Source organism: Pteronotus mesoamericanus, unplaced genomic scaffold (genome assembly GCF_021234165.1).
Source record: "Pteronotus mesoamericanus isolate MK-2021 breed Mesoamerican mustached bat unplaced genomic scaffold, CSHL_Meso_final scaffold_1186, whole genome shotgun sequence".
Classification (NCBI taxonomy): domain Eukaryota; kingdom Metazoa; phylum Chordata; class Mammalia; order Chiroptera; family Mormoopidae; genus Pteronotus; species Pteronotus mesoamericanus.
The window spans coordinates 11,912,572-11,934,090 of record NW_026555302.1 but is presented as its reverse complement, the minus strand read 5'-3'; the positions used below and the strand labels follow the sequence as shown (position 1 = coordinate 11,934,090).

Genomic DNA, 21,519 nt, shown 5'->3' with positions numbered 1-21,519 from the left:
TTTCTTGGATGAAGTTGTCCTCTTTCTTTGGTCTAAGTCATTTTGCTGGGTTTCCAGTATCATATTGTTTTTGAAGTTCTCCTTTGTTCTCTTTGACCCTCTTGGTTTAAGCCTCTTTTTTTATTTTTATTTTTTTAGCTCTTTTACTGTGAGAAGCAGTGGGGACTCCGGGGCCACCTCCTGTGTCACCGGGGAAGGTTATTTAATCTCTCTTTGCCTTAGTTTCCTCCTCTTAAAAAAATAATAGTTGAGCTACTTTTTAGCATCAAGTGATTAAGGATGTGAAAGCCTTTACAACCATAGCTGCCTTAACAAATGTTAGACATTCTTATTTAGAAGAGCTGCACCTGCTTGTGCATTAACCCTGTTTAATTGGAAGTCCAGAGACATGCACTTAAAAAATGTGTATCGGTAGGTAAATACTGATGGAAGCGAGGGACAAATATAACACATCCGATATGCTGCATAAAATGTCGAGGTTCGTTCATTATTTCGTTACTGGGAGGAACCTTGAGACCAGCCCTGTCTTTTGCAGATGAGGAAAGCCGGACCGGAGAGCTGAGGGACCAGCCTTGAGCCTTGAGCCCAAGCTTCAGGATTCTTAGTTCGGTCTTTTCTTCGTTAGGTCATGTTTCCTTTCCTCAGGAACAGTACAAGCTGTGAGACTTGCAGGTTTATTTCTGGTTATGATGTTATCTTACACCTAACTTTCTTCTTTTTTATTTTTTGACCTCAATGCTCAGAACTGGATCCATAAGAAGCCTTGATTTATAACACATTATAACACACTCTCATCACTGGCCCATGTGTAGCTTATTTGTTTATGTTTTTAAGTAATATAATATAGAAAAAATTTAAGCATCCATGTTGTATGCAGTACCTGGGAGGAAAATTTCAATGTATAATGTCCATGTACATTACGTACAAAAATAAACTCATGAATTTAAAAGTATTTTTGGTGACACAGCTGTTTACGTATTCTCTGTTGAATAGACAGTTATCTGATGGATGGGTGGTTTTCCAAATCTCTGTCTCATCCCATTGAAGTTCCCTGGACAGGTAGCAGTGGATCAGAAAATAAAGTAAGATGGAGAGGAGCAGGAGAAGGACCAGACGCATGAGCTCTTTGTGTTTAGCACTGAGACCTACCTGTCTCTGCACTTCGTACATCTTCTGCACACTGTGTAATGCTGGGTTTGTTGGCGATGCAGGTCTAAGAACCATTGGAGTCATCACCAAACTGGATCTCATGGATGAAGGAACAGATGCCAGAGATGTCCTGGAGAACAAGCTGCTGCCTCTGCGCAGGGGTAACGTGCTGCGTCCACTGCAGGGCTTCCTTTGGCGGCGGGTGGGCAGGCAGGCCAGAGGGAGGCTGGGCTTAAATGCTGCTGCAGGCCTGAGGAATGGGTTCAAGATAAGTTATGCTTCTTATGGAATGACACAGTGTTCCCAATGATGTATCAAAAATGGCCCAAGGGGGAACTATTCCTTAACATAACAGGAGTGAGAAAACCGGAAAAGGAAGAGGTTTGAAGGGAGAGCATAAATAGTCATAGACTGTGTAAATATACTGTCGTCCTCTAGGTCTGACTTACTTGCCCAGTATAGGACAGAACTGCTAAGAAACACACTCTATTAAGATGCACTGAGCTTTCCGGGCAAAAGACATTATTGTGTTACTGCTAAAAAATTGTCATTAGCCAAATCGGCCAGCCTTTGTTACGTACTGATGCCTCGAATTGAGTCTTTGGAAGGGACCCATTCCTCAGGCCTGAAAAAGAATTTTGCCTTTCTCATTCAGCCTCTTTGAGAGCCTTGAGATTGCCCCAAAATAAGCAACAAAGAGTGCCCCAACACCATAGGTGTGCATTCCGTTTCAGGTTACGTGGGGGTGGTGAACAGAAGCCAGAAGGACATAGACGGGAAGAAGGACATCAAGTCGGCCATGCTGGCGGAGCGGAAGTTCTTCCTCTCGCACCCGGCGTACAGACACATTGCTGACCGGATGGGGACCCCGCACCTGCAGAAGGTCCTCAATCAGGTAAAAATGCGCTTCCAAGCAATGAGAACTATCATGAAATGTGTGAGTGACTGCTGGAATTCATATCGCTTACTTTTATATACAGTTTTTTTCCTAACATAAGACATGCAGCTTAAGTGACAAGAATTTAAAAAGGAGTGTAAGTATTTAGATCCACACTGTTACTGTTCTCTTGAGTGGAATCATCCACTTTAATATTATTGAAAGACTAGCACTCAGAGCAGAGAGACATGCTTATTTAGGAAAAGTGAACAGGGGCATACACTTTAACACACATTTTTATATGCAGCCTGTAGAAAGCTTAAGCCAGTGACCCAGCAGTTAGACCGGGGCCAGTTGGGCAAAGGCAAGAGGACGCACCTGCCTGGGCTGTGGAGCAGAGAGGAGGTTCATAGCTGCCAGGTACCTCCGAGCACCACCAGGGTGGGGAGCTCTGTGGTCCTGAGAACACCGGGCAGGCCCTGTGACTCCCACTTCCTTCATTTCCACCACATTCTAACTTATGGTTTCTTTCTACAAGGTAGGTGATCTGACAGCCAGTCTGTGCTAGGTGTTACCAGGCATCTTCACCAGTAACACCAGCTGTGTTGTAACGGGGTAGATCAGATGGCCCCAACCAGTGCTTCCCATCGAGGCAGGTTGAGCGTCACCTTGGGCAGTGGAGGGGAGAGAGTCGGAGCTGCTTCTCACCACCTGCCTCTACACGCAGTCTCAGCTGCGTGTGTCATTTCTCAGGTTTTGAGTGATCAGGAAAACAGTGAAGGTTGAGTTTTGTCTCATGAGCTAATCTTCAGCCTGTCGTATGCATGTGTGATTTTGTTTTGCTTTATTTAGCAACTTACCAACCACATTCGGGACACCCTGCCGAACTTCAGGAACAAACTGCAGGCCCAGCTGCTCTCCATAGAACACGAGGTCGAAGCCTTCAAGAACTTCAAGCCGGAGGACCCCACCAGGAAGACTAAAGCGCTGCTGCAGTGAGCCCCTCTCCCTCCCTTGGTGTTTTCCGGGCTTTACGAGCGGCAGGTCCACTGTAGGAGGCTCTGTCTGTGTTAGTCGCTCAGCTTTGAGTTGCTACGTTTTCTTGAAGAATAGTTGTTGGTCTTACTCTATTGTTACAAATCTAATCAATTGCCTATTCCATGCCCGCTTTTATAGTGTTTTAATAATTGGATTCAGTAAATGGGCAAAACCCATATGATAACTCAGCAGACTTTTTTTGCCCTTAGAATTAGAAGTGGGCAGAGTTCCTGTTGAAAATGTCACAACATGTATTGTACAACTGCTTCTATCGGTGTCGCTTGTACTTACATGTTTCTTTCAATCATTTCATGGGATGTGTGTGCATTTTTCAACGGAATGAAAACCAAGGATACCATAGAAACGTACAGACACAATGAAATTTCTTTATCCTTGTCAATTATGATTTCAATTTAGCCCTTCAGAACCACAAATGTGAAAGCTGCCAAGTGTCTTTTCACTCCCCACCTTGTCCTTGGGCTACTAGATTTATCCCTTCAGGGCTCTGGGGTAGGACAGCAGTGTCGTCGGAGAGCGATCAGCCCCTTGTATCTTTTACCCTTTCTCCCTCTTCCGGTCCCTTCCAGCCTCACCCTGCACGGTAACCTGCCTCGGTCCCCCCTTCACCAGACGGCACCCTGCTGCCCAGCCCATGTTCCAGGACACCGGATGTCCATCTCCAGAGATGATGTCCCCCTCATGATGGGGCCATGCCCCTTCCCCCCCGCAGTCTCTCAATCAAAGCACCCTTCGTTTGGTGTTAAAATGCACAACATTATTTCTTCCTTTGAGGGGAGATTTCTGAGTACTCGAATTATTTAGGTAGAATTCTAAATGCATCACCTTATCCCATTTAAAAAAAACTTATGAGATCATACAGAAGAAATAATTTTTTCTTGGATTCAACACCTTCCTAGTTTTTTTCCCCTCTGTTTTAGCTTTGGCTTTGATCCAACACCTATAAAACTCTTCAAGTTAACAGAGAAAGGAAAGGTCCTTCAAGTTGAGGTCCCAGGTCATCACCATCTTAACACCTAACCTAAATGACTGTCCTTGTGGAGACTGGGTCTTGCCTCTGTGACTCCACTGGACTCAGATTACAGAATTTTCTGGTTGGGTGTTTCCCTTGTAGATGAGTGATCCAGCGCCTTCCTCTCCCTGTCCTCCCATCTCTCCCCTTTTCTGTCCTTCCCCGCTTCCTGCCCGCCTTTCCCTCAGCTCTGTGCATCCTGCCAGGGGTCTGGGTCCGTGCCACCTGCAGGGGGTTCAGCACTAAGACACGGGTGGTCTCAGGAAGAGGCCACAGTAGAGCAGAGGAGAGAGACATCTAGGGAGCTAACGGGATAAACGCAATGTCTCTGGTGAGTGTGAGATGGGAAGGGAGCCCAGCAAGGAAGCCGAGCAGCCCCCCTGGAGGACGGGTGTTTGTTCGCAGAGAAGGTACGCGTGAACAAGACCCCGGAGCGAGGAAGGAGTTGGTCAGGTGGCGAGGATGGCGTGGGCTCGGGTGCCACGTGTCCTGGTGGGCCAGGTGGCTGCAGAGTCAGGATGGGGCTAGAGGGGCAGGATGGACATTTTCTAAAATTCCCCGGTGTTTCAGCACATGTGTCGTAGATACACACCCTTCCAGGTGTTTAAAAATCAGATTAAGATTAGCATACGCATGAATATAGTCTAGATTTCCTGACCTAATAATCGGCAGGAACTTTGCATTTATCTGTGATTTTCATAAAAGATGCTGTGAGTTTTAGATGGTGTGAACTTTCCCCAGTAGATTTGTGCCTTGGGAGTAGTTCCAGTGTGTCAGAACTGGGGTTCCTATGCCAAGTCGTCAGAGGCGCGTGGTATTCCTCTCCCCGTGGGGTGTCTCTTGGTTGCTTTTCACCAGCTGCCTTACGGCAGTTCCTTCCTTCACTGACTTACTGAGCACCTCTCACAGGCTGGGCAGCGGGAGAGAAATAAAACTCACGGCCCCACTCTCAGGAGAGAGACCCGTGGATGGACGTGGTGACGTGTCTGCCGCGGGCTGTGCTGAAAATGTGCCAAAGAAGCAGGGGAGGGCTTTTCTGGTGGCAATGGGGGCAGGTGGCGGGTAGGGCCACGGGCCGTGGAAGGTTTTCTGGAAACTGAATGCTTGTATTGGGTCTTGAAGGACAGGTAGAAATTAGCCTGCTAGAGAAGCAAGGGACCGACAGACTAGTACTCTGGGCAGAAAGGAAAAAGCACAGAGACACGGCCTTCACGGGGACCCGCTTCTCTGGGACTGGTGTGGAAGCCGGAGGCAGACTGTGGAGAGTCTTGGGTGACGGGTGAAGGAGTTTTCATTTTAGTATCCAATTGTGGGGAGCCATTGAGAAGCGAGGCCAGAGCTAGTTGTAGGGGGCCCGGGGGCCACATGGGTGTCGTTCTGGCAGAGTGAGGTCTGTGACGCCGGGGGTGGAAAGGAGAGGTGCTCACCGGCGGAGGCGGGCGGGCGGGGAGGTGGCTGGCGCGGCTGGAACGCCACGTGAACAGGCTGCTGTAGGGGCTGCGGGTCAGTTGATTGTTCTAGATAACGTTTCATTGCTTAACTTCAAGTCTTTTCAAATTCTGTTTTATGGCTGCAACTAAATGGACAGGACGCACTGAATGACGCAGATATTTAGAATATATATATTTTAACTAAGTGTCTAGAGTAAACCTTAATAATACGTGTTTCAGGCAGTTACATTTTGAGTGCGGAGCGAAGTGCAGGGTGAATTCTGCCCGCAGGCGCCCCTGAGAACGCCCGGAGAGGCCCCCGGGGCCAGCCCCAGGGGATGGAAACGGGAGCTGCGAAGCCCTGCTGCTTTAACGTGAATGTGTTTCTCTCCCACGATGACAGGATGGTTCAGCAATTTGCTGTGGACTTTGAGAAGAGAATCGAAGGCTCGGGGGACCAGGTAGACACCCTGGAGCTCTCAGGGGGCGCGAAAATCAATCGCATCTTCCACGAACGCTTTCCTTTTGAAATCGTAAAGGTTTGTACTAATGTGACTTCCCCCTCCCGTTTCCCTTCATTTCCATGTTCTGCTCCACATAACTGCTCACAAAATGTTCCGTAGCTGGTCTGGGTCAAAGACAGTTCTTTGAACGAAAGCCTTCCTACTCAGGTGATGAAATTGAGAAGAGAAATGGTTTTTACTCCTGGTCCCGGTTTCATTTCATGAGATCATCAGCCTATCTCAGCAGATACAAATTGAGTTCCGATGACGCTTATTTGTTGTCTAGTTAATTTAAAAACATTTCTTGAGCACCTACTCTGTGCCGACATCCCTAAGTGCCAGTGATCAGGACAGAGTCGCTGACTGGGGATAAAGACAGAAAATAAACAAATAGACAAAGTAAGAAGAGCTCAAGTGTTAATTAGGTAACATAATGGGGGTGCTGGGGGGGAGGGAGGGAGGATGGTTGGGGAGCCACTTCTGATGGGACGTTCAGGCAAGGCGTCTCTGAGCAGGGGCCATCAGAAACATGGCCAGAATGGCATGAAAAGGCCAGCTGTGGGCATCTGGGGGAAAAGGGTTGTTCCAGGCCAGCAGCCAGGGACAAGCCCCGAAGCGAGCGCCTGTGCGGTAGGTACCGCGCAGGGGGCTGCGCCGGGCTGACCGAGGGCAGGGCCGTGTGAAAGGAATTCAGGGGAAGGAAGTGCCCAGTGAGGGTGGATTTGTGATTTTGGAAGTAAGGGCCACAGGGCCTGGACTGAGTCGGGGGATGCAAGAGAGAGAACATTCGAGATGACTCCCGAGGCCTTGGCTTGCACAGCTGAGCAAACGTGAATGCCCATCAGGTGTGGGAAACCGAGGGGAAGCCAAGCTAGTGTGTGCTGTTACGTTGGGGCCACTCCCTAGGCAGCCAAGTGCTCAGGGACTGGGCTGCCTGCCGCACACACAGAGGCGGCTGCTTGTATCTGGGTGTGGGAGGCAGATGGGTAAACAGAGAGTTTCATTAAAATGTGCTAAGAACAGTGGTGAACTTCAGCACAGGGTGCTATGGAAACACAGCCCACAGACGCAAATCCCCGCCCAGGGTGTCCGGGAGCCGGGCTTTCAAGCTGAGTTCGGAAGGATGTGCAGCTAGTTAGGCAGGAGGAGGTGAGGGGTGGGGGGAGAGTGTCCCAGCCAGCAAGGAGGACCGGGAGAGGCTGAGCCGCAGAGTGCAGGGTGCAGGCTGGGAACGGGGCAGCTCAGTGTTGTGCGGACAGACAGCGAGGCCAGAGCTGCCGAACCTCGGCGTCGGGGCGGGCCCAGGTGCTTTCCTGATACCCTTCCAGCTCGAAGCTCCATGATACTTTGATCCTACTTCCAAATACATTTCAGGTACCTAGTAACTTCTGGGACATTTTTGCACAGCGATGTATCCTGTGTTGGACTGGTAAAATATTGTTAATTTCCTCCTAGAAAGAGGCCTGGAATGCAGGTGGTTAAAAGGCGAGGGAGAAAAGATAGTCATTGTTCACCTCAGCACAGCTGGACCGCTGTTGCATGTCAGGTGACACTCTTATTTATGCATTCGTCTGTGAATACATTTCCTACATTTAGCGAAAGAATGAAGAATTATAGCTTTCAAATGAATGGTCAGATTTATGTCCAGAAGGCATCCTTTATGCACAGCACTCCTCTCTAGAACAGAGTTAAAGTCTGCTGTACTGCAATGAAACTCCCAGAAATCCCTAATGTTCTCTGTTGCCTTAAACTTTATATAAACAGATGTTCTGACCATCTGGGTTTAAGTTAGAGGAGACATGAGCATCCATTTATTACTAACGAAGTCAAGTTATCCTCATTCTTTAATATTCCATAGTACTGTTATTCAGTAGAAGTAAGTATCATAACTGTGGTTCATTTTGCATCTGCAGATGGAGTTCAATGAGAAAGAGTTGCGAAGAGAAATAAGCTATGCAATCAAAAATATACATGGTATCAGGCAAGTGATTCGCATGCCCCTTGTCTTTGGTTCAGGCAACCAAGCGAAGATGAATGTTTGTAAATGGCTAGTGAAGGCGCCTTTTCGCCGTCTAAGCCGAGTGGGACACAGAGGTGGCAGGAAGAAGCAGGAAGTCCTAGTTTGGGTTCAGAGGTAATGGCCTGTATCGTCATACTTGGTCTTTTTCGATTGGAAAACCAGAAACACTCCTGCACTCACAACACTGCGCTTGCACGACCAGGACCCCTGTCCCCCAGAGCCCTCTGTCCGGCTCGAGGGGAGCCTGGCAGGCCATCAGTCATCGTTACTTGCACGGAGACAGGGCAGGCTGACCGTGGCTGGAGCTGCGGAGCAAGGGTGGGAAGGGTCAAGGCAGGCGGTGGTTTTGGAGGTGAACCTTGTCTGTTAAGAGAACAAGAATGATTTCAGCTGGCACAGGTGTGTTCTGTGCGTGTGTGTGCTTGTGTGTCCGTGTGTGTGTCTCTTGGGGGGTGTGTCTCTGTGTCTCTTGAGGGTGCGTCTAAGTGTGTGTCTTGGGGGCGCATCTCTCCTGCGTCTCTGTGTGTTGGGTGTGTGTCTGTGTGTTACAGGGTAGGGGCAACGCAGTGAGATGTCAGAGGGCGGAGCGTGTTCGGGCTGGGGGGCGGGAGGCAGGGCGCGAAGGGAAAGGAGCCCTGAGAACGCGGGCGGAGGTGGTGGCCGCAGCCGCAGCCGGGGGTCACGCAGGCTGACTGGAGTTAGGGAAGTGGGCAGGAGCGCAGCGGACGTGCGTCTGGGGGTGGCCCTTGTGCCTGAACCTACCCTCGTATAAAGTGGTATTATATGCATTATATTTTCTTTAAATACCTATGATAGGGGGGATAAAAAGCATTTAAAGCACTTATTCTTGAGTTTGTTACAGACGCCTAAACAGAATGTAATGGAGCACGTGTTAAACTGAGGTGTCCTGAGGTCAGGGCAATAAGACTTAGGTTGCCTGCTTCATGGAGTGTCCCATGGGAAGGAGGCGCCCTCTGCCTGTTGGCAGCGGTGTCCCCACCTCTGCTGAGTGTGCTGCGAGGTGCGTGTGCCCTGTGTACACATGGCCAAATGGAGACTATCTGGGGAACTTGACCGCGACTGTGAATGTGATGGGTGATTTTCCAAAGGAGTCAAGACATTTAAATTAGCTATCATGTAAAACGGAGACAGTCTCTGCAGGCTGAGCGGGTGCGGGCACGTCTGTGGGCACGTCTGTGGGCACCAAGGGAGGAGGAGGAGCACGCACGAGCATACCCGGCGTCTCTCGCCGGCCGCGGGCTTTCCAAGCTCCCGCTAGTCCTCGCCCCTCGCCCTCGAATCCAGGATGTATCTGCTGTCGTACTGCGTCTTGCCCTTTAGCTGGGCAGAGCTAGTGTTTGAACATGTCATTCACATCACAGTTTTGAGGCCACAGAGTATTTTTACTTAGCCAAATACTGCACTTTCCTTGGCTTTTAAAGGTTTTATGAGTACGTTTCTGTTGACTGCAACTGCCAAAGCGCAGCAATTCCGTCTTGTGGATTTCCGATTTGTGTGCTTACCAACAGGAGAGATCGGCTGCCATTGTTCTGTAGCTGATTTGCCTGTAAGATCATGATGTCCTGTAGGTATGGAAGACCTACTAATGATACGATTACTTAGGCCCTAACGTACATGTGTAAAAAACATTGTCCCAGCTGATTCTGTTGGATATTTGAGTAATGGAAACTCTCCTCGCCCACTAAGGGCCTGATGGACCCTTCCTTGTTCTGCAAACACTGAGAACCAGTGAAGAGCAAGGGAGGGAGACAGTCCTGGTGGGACACGCACGGATAAACGCGATAGTGACACGTCCTACCAGTGTAGCAACAGGTCTAACACACGGGCCTGGACCGCGGCAGTGAAATAGGACTCTGGGGTTCGGAGGAGGAAGGCCTTGTGGGCACAGGGCCGGGGCGGGCGCTGGAGGAAGCGGTGCTCGGATCTGGGCTTCGACGCACAGGCGGGAAGTGGACGGGCTGAACCTCGGGGGAGGGGGAGGCGAACGTCGCAGAGAAGGCAAGCAGATAAAATGCTGGTGTGAGTGTGTTTGTGGAAAGGCAGGTGGCTTGGCGTGTGGAAACACAGGGCGCGTGAAAGGAAGGAGGCAAATACCAGGGAGGGCAGGGTCGGAGGGGGAGATTTCTACGTTAGACTGAACCGTGTGGATTTTCTTCTGCATCCGAGGTGGAGAAATTACAGGTCCAATCTGCTATGATCACTGCAGTTAGAAATAGAGCTGAACAGAGGGCGCTAAGTAAACGATTAGGAGGGATGTAGAGAAAAGCTGGTTGAGCGAAGTAGGTGTTAAAACCACTTGTTATTTTGGCCATTGTTTGCCATTTTTGCCACTATTCTGCCATCCTAGGTCCCAGGTCAGCTTCATTTAACTGCCTTCTTTGTCTGCCAGCTCCCGGGACCTCAGCCTGGGGCCACTGAGCTCCCGGGACATAGCGCCCCAGCAGTGTTAATTGTTCCGGCACTGGAAAATGAGGACCGGCTCTGCCCTGCGGAGGACAAGAGGGGGTTGCTTTTGGGACAACTTTAGACACAGATGGGCCCGTGTAGGACTCCATTTCTGTTCCTGTTTTCTCCTCTTCCACTGCCATGCAGCTGAGACAAGTTACAGTTAATAAGGAGGCCAGATTGTATGCCATGTAAATGTTTTAGGAACTATTCTTAGGTAATGTTCATCATCTGTAGAACAGAATTTACCATGGAATATAAGTATTAAAGGTATTATTACAAATGAGACTGTGGTGAGAATAAGAGACTTTGTAACTTTTAAACGAGGGTGTTATGTGCTTTCTTCAAGTGGTCTGTCAATCAAAACACTTTCGGATGAGTGCTCGGTGCCACCCATTTCCTGAATTTAATGCAGGCTCTCTTTCTTACGTTTAGGACAGGGCTGTTTACTCCGGACATGGCCTTTGAAGCGATAGTCAAGAAACAAATTGTGAAGCTGAAAGGACCTTCCTTGAAGAGTGTGGATCTGGTAATGCAAGAATTAATCAACACTGTCAAGAAGTGTACCAAAAAAGTAAGCTTGAGTCACTGAACTTTCCAACCAGCACCTGCCTGGTTTACCCTTCTTTATGGCCCTGCCGCACGCCTCTCTTTGCCGAACCCCCCGCCCCACTTTGTTGTTGAAGGTGGTGGGCTTACTCGAGGGGAAGGGCTGGGAGGAGCACTGAGTGGGAACTGATTTCCTGGGAGACGGCACATTGTCTTCTGTCACCCAAATAGAGTCCTTAAGCAGGTGAGCATCACTTTAGAAGAATTAGGTGAATGCCCTAAACTGATTTTTCTTTGGTGCTAGATGGAGGTATTGTTAGGGGATGGGAATCGCTGATATCATGTGAATTAGTATTGTGTAAGGAAGTACTCCTAAATTTACATGGATTGCACTTGAACCTGGACATCCTGGGAAGGGGCAGCATGGTCTAATCGCGGAGCTGAGCCTCTGAGGTCCAGTTACCTTGATTCCTGTCCTGGCCCTGCTGCTTGCCCTGTGACTTTGTGCATCATACTTGATCCCTGGGCTCCTGTGACTTCTCTGTGAAGCGGGGATGACAGTGGTAGTCGAAATACTACTTCAGTGAGGATTAAACAAGGTGGTGTCTGAAAACCACAGGCCCTTCACGTGGATGAACCATAGTAATGGCACAGTGAATGGCGGCTGATCTGTAAATGGCCATTACTCGCTGGTAACACCTGTTGAGTCTGATGGAGAGTGTGGTGAGCGAGAGACTTCTCGGCCCGGGGGCCCCTCGCGGAGGAAGTTGGCAGAACTGTGCTGGCTTCCATCCACTCTGTGAGGACAGGAAAGGGGTACCCTGGCCCGGAAAATGATGGAGGGAATCAGAGATGCTGTTCGGGGTGGGGCAGACTAGCCTCAGGAGAGGCAACTCTGGGACCGCGATCATTTCTTGACGGTACAGACACTTGTGGTTTGCTAGTTTCATTACTTTCCCCTCTCTGTATGGCCCCTATGAGTAACCTCTAAAAATCCAGTTGGAAAGCAAGAGAAAGAATGAGAGAGAGAGAATGCAAATGAGTAGGAATTTTGATCCTCAGGTAGCGGCCACACAGCTCAGACGAAGAAAAATGTAAGCGGCGGAAGAGGAAAGCAGGCTAAAGTCCTAGATGTCAGGGCAGAAAGAGCCCGGGCTGCCTGCCCCATGGCCAGCTCGGGGCCCAGGAGTGGTTTGGGGGCATCAGGCCTCTCGCAACTCTGTCACCGTGTTCCTTGAAGTCCTAGCCTCTGTTCTCCAAAACGGGAAAAGCCATAGACATTAAGGGACTGAGGAAGGGGAAAGGAGGGAGGAGAAAACCAGCCTTTGTGCCGTCTGGAGACCTGAAGCTGGTTAATAAGTAATACTTCCCATTCTCTGTCCTCACCTGTGCCTCGAAAGGCACTCAGTCTCGTCGCCTGTCCAGTTAGTGCTCTCCCAGCGGGCCTCCTCCTCACTGACTTAGAGAATTAACCGACACCGCCTTCTCCGTTAGCCCGTGGCCTGCCTGCCCCAGCACACAGCCGTCCTCAGCCAAGCGCCCCCACCCGGCGGCCCCGTCCCCCCGCTGGGCCGTCCTCTTCCCCAGGGCCACGGGGTCACATCTGTCCTCAAACCTGTTCAGCCGGTTGCAGTTCTTATTTTAACTCCACAGTTTAAATGAAGAGTAAATCAGTGATCAAATGCAGAAAGGACTGAGCTTTGTGTCCGTGAAAACCCAGCTTTGGAAAGACTTGGTCCGCCTCTATAAGCTTTGCGATGGACCAGGTCCAGGAGGGACAGCGCCAGCAGATGTGCGAGAGCCCCACCGGCCTAGACGGGCTCTGCGTTCCGCTTGTCCCTCCACGGCAAAGAAAGCGAACTGGGAGTCGTAGATCGGGGATGTGCTTCATGGGAGACAGAGAGGCAGAGCTCCAACCAGGAGACCCATGTGCTGGGCCAGGCCTTGGCCTTACATCAGAGGACTGGCCCATGTCTGTGCCCCATCGAGGTTTTGAGTTATATGAAGTGCTCATGGTATGTAGGAATCACTTTTTAAATCATTTCCCACGGCACCCGCCTTAGCGGGAAACCAACAGTCAGCCTGGTGGCAGGGCGTGCGACAGCCTGTCCCGAGCACCTTGGCATCTGTCCTTCGCTCTCCACCTTTGAGTGGCTCTGTCCTTTACGCTCTCGGGTCAGTGGTGGGTGTATATATGTACTGTCTTCTTAAAACATTTTATAGTTTGCCTTAAATGAAGCCTAGCTTTCTCGCTGAGGAGCCTGTGTACCCTGCAGCCCTTCGCTGCACAGCGTTTATTGGCCCAAACCCAAGGATCGAGGGCCTAGATCATTTGTCATTTGTCTGCTTTTCCTTTTGTGGCTTGCAAACATCATGCCTTCACTTTCCTGTAAAAAGTCTTCTGTAAGGGTTTCTTCCAACCTAGCCATCTCCTCCTGCTTTTATTTTCTTTCCTGACCATTGTATGAGTCTGTGTCTAAACAGAAGAGAGAAACCACACAGCAATTTGAATGGGGAACGTCTGCTATAAAAAAGGATTAACCACAACAGGGGATTAGTGTCCTGAGGGATTGGCTAGAAAGAAGTTAGGAGAACTATTGAATACAGGAATAGTAGCTAAGGGGCCACCCTTAGGGGGCACCCGGGGAAACGGACCCTGGCCAGGGCTGTGTGCCAGATCACAGATGTGGCTCACTGAATGGCAGGAAAGTGGCTTAATGTTGTGCCGGCGGAACTTGCTGGAAACTTGCTCTCCAAAGCAAGCTGGCAGGGAAAGCCCCCCACGGGGAGGTGTCTCAGTGGGGCCTTCTGCTGCGAGGCTGTGCCAGGAGAGGTGCGGGGCCTCTGGGGGCCACCCGAGCCTGCCCGGCCTGCACACCTGATCCAAACCTCTTCTCCTCCGGGGGCCCCTGGGTGCATCGCTCGCCTAGCAAAGCTTCATGCTGCGCCCGGGCAAAGGGGAAACACTTCAAGGGCCCAGGGTATATTGTCACAGCGGGGCAAGAAGGTTGCATCTGGAGCCGAGAAGCATGAATTGACAAGCATCACCTACCTTTAATTTTGAGATCTGTCACTTCAGTTCTGCCTGGATCAGCTTTGCCACCTCTTGAAACTCCAGGGATGGTCCAGTGTGCCATTCGTCTTTACCTCCTGTGTTGCCCCCAAGTTGCTGAAGAGCCTGGAGAGAGTCATTCGTCTCTGTGGCCACGATAGAGCCGTTGTCCTCAGTGTGTCATCCGTGGCTTCCCGTGCTCTCCACAGCATCCATGTCAAACTTTTAGCTCTCTCTTAAAGCCACTTTGTTCGTCATTTTCACCTCTATTTTTCAGTAATGATTTTATGGAGGAAATAGGGACCACGAATGCGAACTTCAGTTTCCTGTCCTCTGAGCCCCGCACGTACAGGTCGCCAGCCATGCCTGCCTCTTGCTCTCAGTGGCCGTGGCACCCTGTCCGGGGCTGGGCTCTGACCTGGACTCTCACCTCCTCGGAACTTACTTTCTGATTCTTCTATTTCCTCCATCATCACTCTCTCCATTGCATTTAAAAACAGTAAGTGTATAAATAGATGTCTATCTCTTCTAACTTAAAAGCAATAACAAGAGTAATAAAAACCTGTCCCTCCTGCCCTCTTCCTCTCCTTTTCTTCATGGGTGGCCTTTTTGGGAGGAGAAGTAGTTTGTACTTGTTTCTCTTTACTCTTCCACGTCCAGCCAATTCCTTAACCATCTGAAATTTGAAGTCCACCCTCCCACCACCCCAGCGAAATAACTGTGGCGTGGTCAGCCAGGGGCCTGATACCAGATGTAATTAATGGACACTCTTATTCCTGCTGCTGTATTCCACGCTCTCTGAAGCTGACTCCCCGCCCCATGGCTCTCTTCCATCTCCTTTAAGACTGTACCCACCGTTACCTGCCCCTACACACTGGAGTCTTGCGGGACTAGCTCCTGGTTTTCTTTTCCTGTCACTGTCCCTGGACCTGGTAGGTCATGTCTCCCATAGTCCAACTGCCACTTAAAATATTCTTTCTTCCCAAATCTCTACTTCAACTTCAGCCTCTTTCCTGAAGCTGTCTTCTCTACAGCCTACTGCAGCTACTGCCTTCTCTGAGGCCCTGAGCAATTTGTTTTTTGTTTTTGTTTTTAAAACTAAATGAGTCCACTGGCCTCCTCATTAATCCTTCTGCCTCCAGCCTGGCCATCCTTGAACTCTTCCTCCTACAGTTGTCGAACCCTTCTACACAGACACCTGTCTTTTGCCCGTTGCCTCGGAATTGTCCGGTGGCTCCTCACAACTTGAGAAAGTCCGATTCCATCATGGGTGTGTGTGGTTTCGCCCTCTGGTCTCCGGATGCTTCTGCAGCCACACCTGTTGTCTCTGTCTCCTTGCTCTGGCCATTCGGCCATTCCCTGTTGGCTCGCACTACCCAGAAATGTTGTTATGCGCTCAGCGCTTGCTCACGTGGTTCTCTTTGTCTAGAATGTGTCCTTCCTCCTCCTGTCTTCACTTGCCGTCTCCTCTCATGTTTGAGATCCAGCTTAATCATCGTCTTTTCCCTGGAAATCCTCCTGCGGGGTGGCCGTGAGTGCTCTCCTTGTCCCCATCCTCACTCGCGTCTCAGGGTTCCCATCAGCACCCCGTGTTTACTTCATCACAGCATTTATGATACTCCATTGTGACCTGTGTGCCATTTATTTCTAGGGAGAATGCCTTTTCTTGCTGATTGTAAGCGCCTTTAATTTTTTATTTAAAAAAATTTTATTGAATGTATTGGGGGTGACATTGGTTAATAAAATTGTATAGGTTTTAGGTGTACAGTTTGTAACACGTCAGCTGTATGTTGTACTGTGTGTCCACCGCCCTGAGTCAAATCTCCGTCCATCCCCATTTATCCCCTCTTTACTCTCTTCTACCTCCCCCACTCGCCTTCCCTCTGGTGATCATCATACTGTCGTCTGTGTCTATGAGGTGTCTTTTTTTTTTTTTAAAGATTTTATTTATTTTAGAGAGAGGGAAAGGGAAGGAAAAAGAGAGGGAAAGAAACATTGATCAGCTACCTCGTGCACATGCCCCAACCAGGGACTGGCCTGCAAGCCAGGCATGTGCCCTGATGGGGAATCGAAACATAGACCTTCCGCTTTGCAGGGTGACACCCAGCCCACTGAGCTGCACTGACCAGGGCTTTTTGGCCTTTTTTTTTTTTTTTTAAATAAGAACCTTTTTGAAAAGAGCTGAGTCTTTTATATTTCTATCCCTGGCACCTCTTTCAATGGCTAACGCTGCTTAAGAGGCCTTCTACAAATACTTATTAGCAATTGAGATGTTCAAAAGAGAACCTGATGCTAAAGACATCTGTACTTGGTTTTTAAAGAATATTTTCATCATTCTTTTTAAGATGAAAATTTGGACAGGTTTTCTTTCAAATACCTACCTATCCTTTTTCCTTATTTCTCATTTTGATGTCCTTGTTTTTTTTGCCTTATATTTTTCTTCCAGTTCTTTTACTTCAAAACTGGTCTAATTAAAATCTTTTGCAAAGCAAAATAATTCTAATTAAAGTTGAGTATGCCATAACTTTATTACTTGATTTCTTTGAACATGAGCCATATATAAGGTGACGCTGTAATTTATCATCCAGGACAGGAAAATTTTGAAACTGAAAGGGGCACTAGCAATATGTTCCCAGGGATAATAGGAGTAGATCAGGACCGCCCCCGGCAATCCAGTGTGTAGTTACTCCAGCTGCATTGTGACTGTACATAGAAAACTTACAACAGCATTTTCATGTTTACTTCCGCATGTTGCATGTCTTATGTATAAAAGGTTTAATTTCTTTTTCTTGAGCCATGGAAACAGACATTGGTGGAAAACACGGGATTTACGTGCATTCTCTCACAAAGCACAGGGCTAGACTTCCAGCCAAGGTGGGGGGGCGTCGCTGCACTCCCTCTGGGCTGTTTCTCACCGTTGTCTTGGGAGGACAAGGCAGCACAAGGGCGTTGGAGCTCTGTGAGCTGCGGGCTTTGCCCCGGGGACGTCTCTGCCGCGGACCTCGCTGGGCATCAGCTCCCAGCTGCTGGTGCTCCCGCCTCGCCTCTGGAGCGCCATCGCAGGGGGCTGAGGCCATTTGCAGGAAGCACCAAGAGGAACGTCTTGTGTTTTCAACCACAGTTCAGCAATGGTGCTGTTTATTGGCCTCTTGAGAAACCCTGTTCTTGGATCTCCATCATAGCAATTAATTGATTCTTTTCCCCTGTGCTTATAAAAAAGCAGAAAAGCTTTGCAAGGAAATTAAAAAAAAAAAAAAAGACACCTTAGTTGACTGTTAGAAATACAAGGAAAGATTTCCCATTAAAAAGGGCTTTTGGAAGGGATGCTGCATTTTGTGGCTCGTTAGGTAAGTAAACATGTGGCCTGAATAGCACATAACCACATGTGGGAGTCCAAAGCCCTGGCCGTGGCCTTCCAGGCCTCCGCGATCTCGCCCTTCCAGCTCCGCACCCCTCTCATGCTCTCCTCTCCGATCACTCCAGCTGCATGGGGCTCCTTGTTTCTTCAACAGGTCAAGGGGACACAGTGGCAGGGCCGTTGCACTTCTCGTTCCCAATGTAGGGGGCGCTCTGCCTCCCAGTAACGGCATGGATCGATCTCTCTCTCTCTCTCTCTCTCACTCACACACACACACACACACACACACCTCACCCCCCCACCCCCACTCCTCACTGACCTACCAAACTTTGTTTTTCCTTGTGGCACATGTGACCACATGAATCATACAATATGCGTGTGTTGCAGTTGTAGGTGGTAGTGGTGGTGGAGGGGGAGAATACGGGGACTGGGGAACGTAAGCCCCACGGGAGCGGAGACTTGGCTGGTTAACCTCGCCACTCTGTTCCAGCCTCTCAGACAGCCAGGTTTGCAACAACGATTATTGAATGAGCAAGCGAAAGAATAAGTGATCAGTTTGACGGAAGCAGCCTCTTGGGTAACTTTCCGTGGCCATTTGTAGGATGAAGGAGAATAGCTACCCAGCCTCCTGCTCAGGCGGCGTTTTCCCTTCCATCCGGATAGATCCCTGCAGTTTTCATTCTGTATGAACAGACAGGCACCTTGCCTCCTCTGGCAGCTGCCCAGGTGGACAGGCTCTGTCGTGCTTTGTGTATAGCAGATGCCCGCGGAGCAGGGCATGGAACTCAGGTCTCAAGTCAGGCTGGTTGTCAAGGTGCGAACCTTGTATTGGGTGTATTATAGGGAAGGCAAGCCTGGGAGTGGGCTTTTAGGGATGGAAGTACCACCTTTGTGTTGTTGGCATTGCCTGTTTTTAAACCCTTTTTAAAAACAGAGATAGAATGGACATATCTCATTGTATTAGGTGTTTTAGATGTATAATATTCAATATTTGAATACATTATGAAATGATCACCACAATAGGTCTACTTAGGATTCATCCCCACACATAGTTACAGAAGTTGTGTTCTTGAGAAGTTTTAGGATCTACTCTCTGGGCAACTGTTATATGCACCATCCAGCATTATTAACCAGAACCATCGCATCCCCAGGGTTTGTTTATTTCCTGACTGGAAGCTTGTACCTTTGCCTCCCTTCACCTATTCCTCCCGCCCCAGCCCTTCCTGGCCTCTGATAAACCCCCGATCTGTTCTCTGTATCCATGAGCTCAGGGGTGTTTTTTTTTGTTTGCTTGTTTTTGTTTCATAGATTCATATGTAAGTAAGAGCATATGGTATTGGTCCTTTCCTGTCTGACTTATTTCACTGAACATAATGGCCTCAAGGTCCATCCATGTTGTAGAAAATGGCAAGATTTCCTTCCTTTTTACCAGCTGCATACTATTCCAGCAATATCTATTCTCACACATTAGTAAACCCTTTATGATCTTTCTAATGAACTCTGAATTTATAATTTGCCTTGGCCTCTGCTTTTCCTCTTTCTATTTTGATTTTTCTTTTTAGCTGCTCATTGATGTGTCTGCCAGAGGTCAGCTTGGGAAGAGAGGGAAACCTGACCATTATCTTCAGGTGCTGTTTCGATACCTGAAGTGGCAGCCCCACCCTGCCCTCCTGTGTGGGTGTTTTCTGGACCGTGCAGCAAGGTTATGTCTCTTCTGACTACCTTGTAGTTTCACTTCACCCAGGACTGAATGCTTTTGGTTTCATTCCTCAGCATTCACTACATAACACTAGAGTTTTCATTCCTCTGCTTGAAGAAAGGGTGTGATGGTATATGATGGATGCACATTCCAACATGCCAGGTGGTGTTCCATTTTATACTTCGTCATTTCTCTTGCCAGTTGTCAAAAATATTTGAGCTTTAGAGATTTGGGATCCATCCGCTTGGAAAAAGAGAGCTAACCATTTATTTCTCTCAGATCGCTTTACCCAAGTCCACGTGGATGGGACCTGGCTTCCTTCTCCATTCTATCAACTTCTCTCTTTCTTAGGACTTCTGAGACTTTCCATACGCCACTCCTAAAATATAAAACACTCGATAAAATATCTTACCATTTACCCTTGTGCAGTTTCTCGGCCTCTTTATCTTTGATCACTTTTGTAAATGCTTCTGTTTTTCCTTTAAAAAAAAAAAATAACATACGTGTTGTGCCCAGCTAAGTACTTTTTTCATGTCCTGGGTATTTACAACATTATGTTATATACAACTAAAGGATAATTAGGGATTTGGGGTCAGGTTTTAATTCACAGAAATGGAATAAAATTATTGTATGCTTTTAGGAGCAGTAAAATCATTATTGCTACTCAGTCTGTAGAGAGTGGCTAACATTACAAGGTTTATAGCTTTTTGATCAAAACAGAGCCCATATCTGTAGTTCAGTCAAACCAATCAGCGCAAATTATGCGCATAAAAAGCATTTTACTCTGGTTTCAGTTTATTTTCTCCGTGGTGCTTGCTCTGGAACTGTGAGCAGGTCGTTACCTACTGACCTGGGTCTTTGCTTAAGGCGTGGAACCAGTTACTCCTGAAGGAATGCGAGTCTCGCTGGTCTCGGGCCTGTTCCAGGAGAAACCTGATAGCATGACTGCCATAATCTGGTTAATCAATGGTGAATACAGTTAATAAGTGTGTAATTTTTATTTTATCGGCTAGACGTATCTTTCAAGTGATTTATTTTTTCCTCTATGGAAAAAGTGGTTCATGCTTAAAATTAAGTTTTTATATTGAGGTCCCACCAAACTAATTAAACATTACCCTAAATAACACTTAAAACATTGGATTTTATTAAAACATGTTCATGTGTATATATGTATATATATATATATTTTTTTTAGAAATTTTGGTGCTGTTTTCTCTCAGAATATGTACAATCAAAATCTCTTCTTAGAATTCTATATTTAAAGTTTGGATCCCTAAAGTCATATATATTGTATTGTTTTTTCATAGTCTCTTATTATTTGAGACTATTCAATGTAATTTGAACAATAAACTATTTAGAAATAATTTACCATTTGATAGACTTTGGAGGCTTCACTGCCACTGTTTAGGCAGGAAATCCTCTGAGGCCTTGTCACAGCACAAGTGGCCATTTATCTCTTTATGTTTTTTGTGTTTTTTATAAAATATTTATTTTTTGCATTACGCTTTGTCTGTATAATCAGCCTGCCACTGGAGACTGTAAGGTGTTTAACATCAGACACTTGGATATACACTGAGCGTACAGTTGGCCAGTAGCCAGGGCCCAAGGAGTGTTTGCTCAGTGACTGATGGATGTGAAATAAAGTTAGACATATAAAACAAGTTAGCCAATAGTAAAGCCTGCATTCATTGACCCTCTATAAATGAATTTACCAGAATATTTAAATAACTAATAGGGGACCAAAGGTCTAAAGATGGCAACTTCCGGAGGAGCACTTAGGTGCATGTGACTGGGCTGTCGATGCTTTGGAAACACGTTTTTCCACCTAGAAGCTTTCAACTGCATCCAGAGCAAAAGGGGTTCTTAAAAATTATAATGATTTAAGTTGGGGATTCTGATAGCACCTTAAGTAAGAGCCTTAGAAGAGAGATGAGGGTATGAATTGGCAGTCAAGGCCGAGTATATCTTAAAACTAAGTCAAGGGCTGTGCCCACGGAGCTAAGGAAGCGAGTGGCAGAAAGTCTAATCAGAAAGCGCAGTGAACGTCGGGAGGACATCCCGGGGTGCATTAGGAAGAAGTGGGCTGGAGCGTTGCCTTACAGAGCCAGCAATTACAATCAGCAGGTGGATTTGACATTCTGCCTGATCCAGCCCCTGCCGTTCCAGCTCTGCCTGAAGGCACCCTCCTCCCGGCCCGCCCTGACCTTTCCCTTCTTTCAATACTCACTGTCCTCACCCCCGGTGTCTCACCACTCCACTGTCCCTGTCCCTGGTTGGAATCCTGGACCCCCTCATTTTGAGCTGTGTCGTCTTGGGCAAGTTACTTAACCTCTCTGTATTTTGCTGTC

At 48.1% G+C, this 21,519-nt stretch overlaps 1 protein-coding gene across 3 annotated transcripts in view; it reads left to right on the top strand.

The window, feature by feature from the left end:
• DNM3 (dynamin 3) overlaps positions 1–21,519 on the top strand; it is a 382,651-nt gene that overhangs the window by 108,349 nt on the left and 252,783 nt on the right. For all 3 annotated transcript variants that reach the window (XM_054587765.1, XM_054587764.1, XM_054587763.1), the window contains exons 5-10: positions 1,212–1,310; positions 1,884–2,044; positions 2,879–3,021; positions 5,928–6,063; positions 7,941–8,008; positions 10,949–11,087. In XM_054587765.1, the coding sequence (XP_054443740.1) occupies positions 1,212–1,310; positions 1,884–2,044; positions 2,879–3,021; positions 5,928–6,063; positions 7,941–8,008; positions 10,949–11,087 (746 nt within the window). The remainder of the gene's footprint in view (positions 1–1,211; positions 1,311–1,883; positions 2,045–2,878; positions 3,022–5,927; positions 6,064–7,940; positions 8,009–10,948; positions 11,088–21,519) is intronic.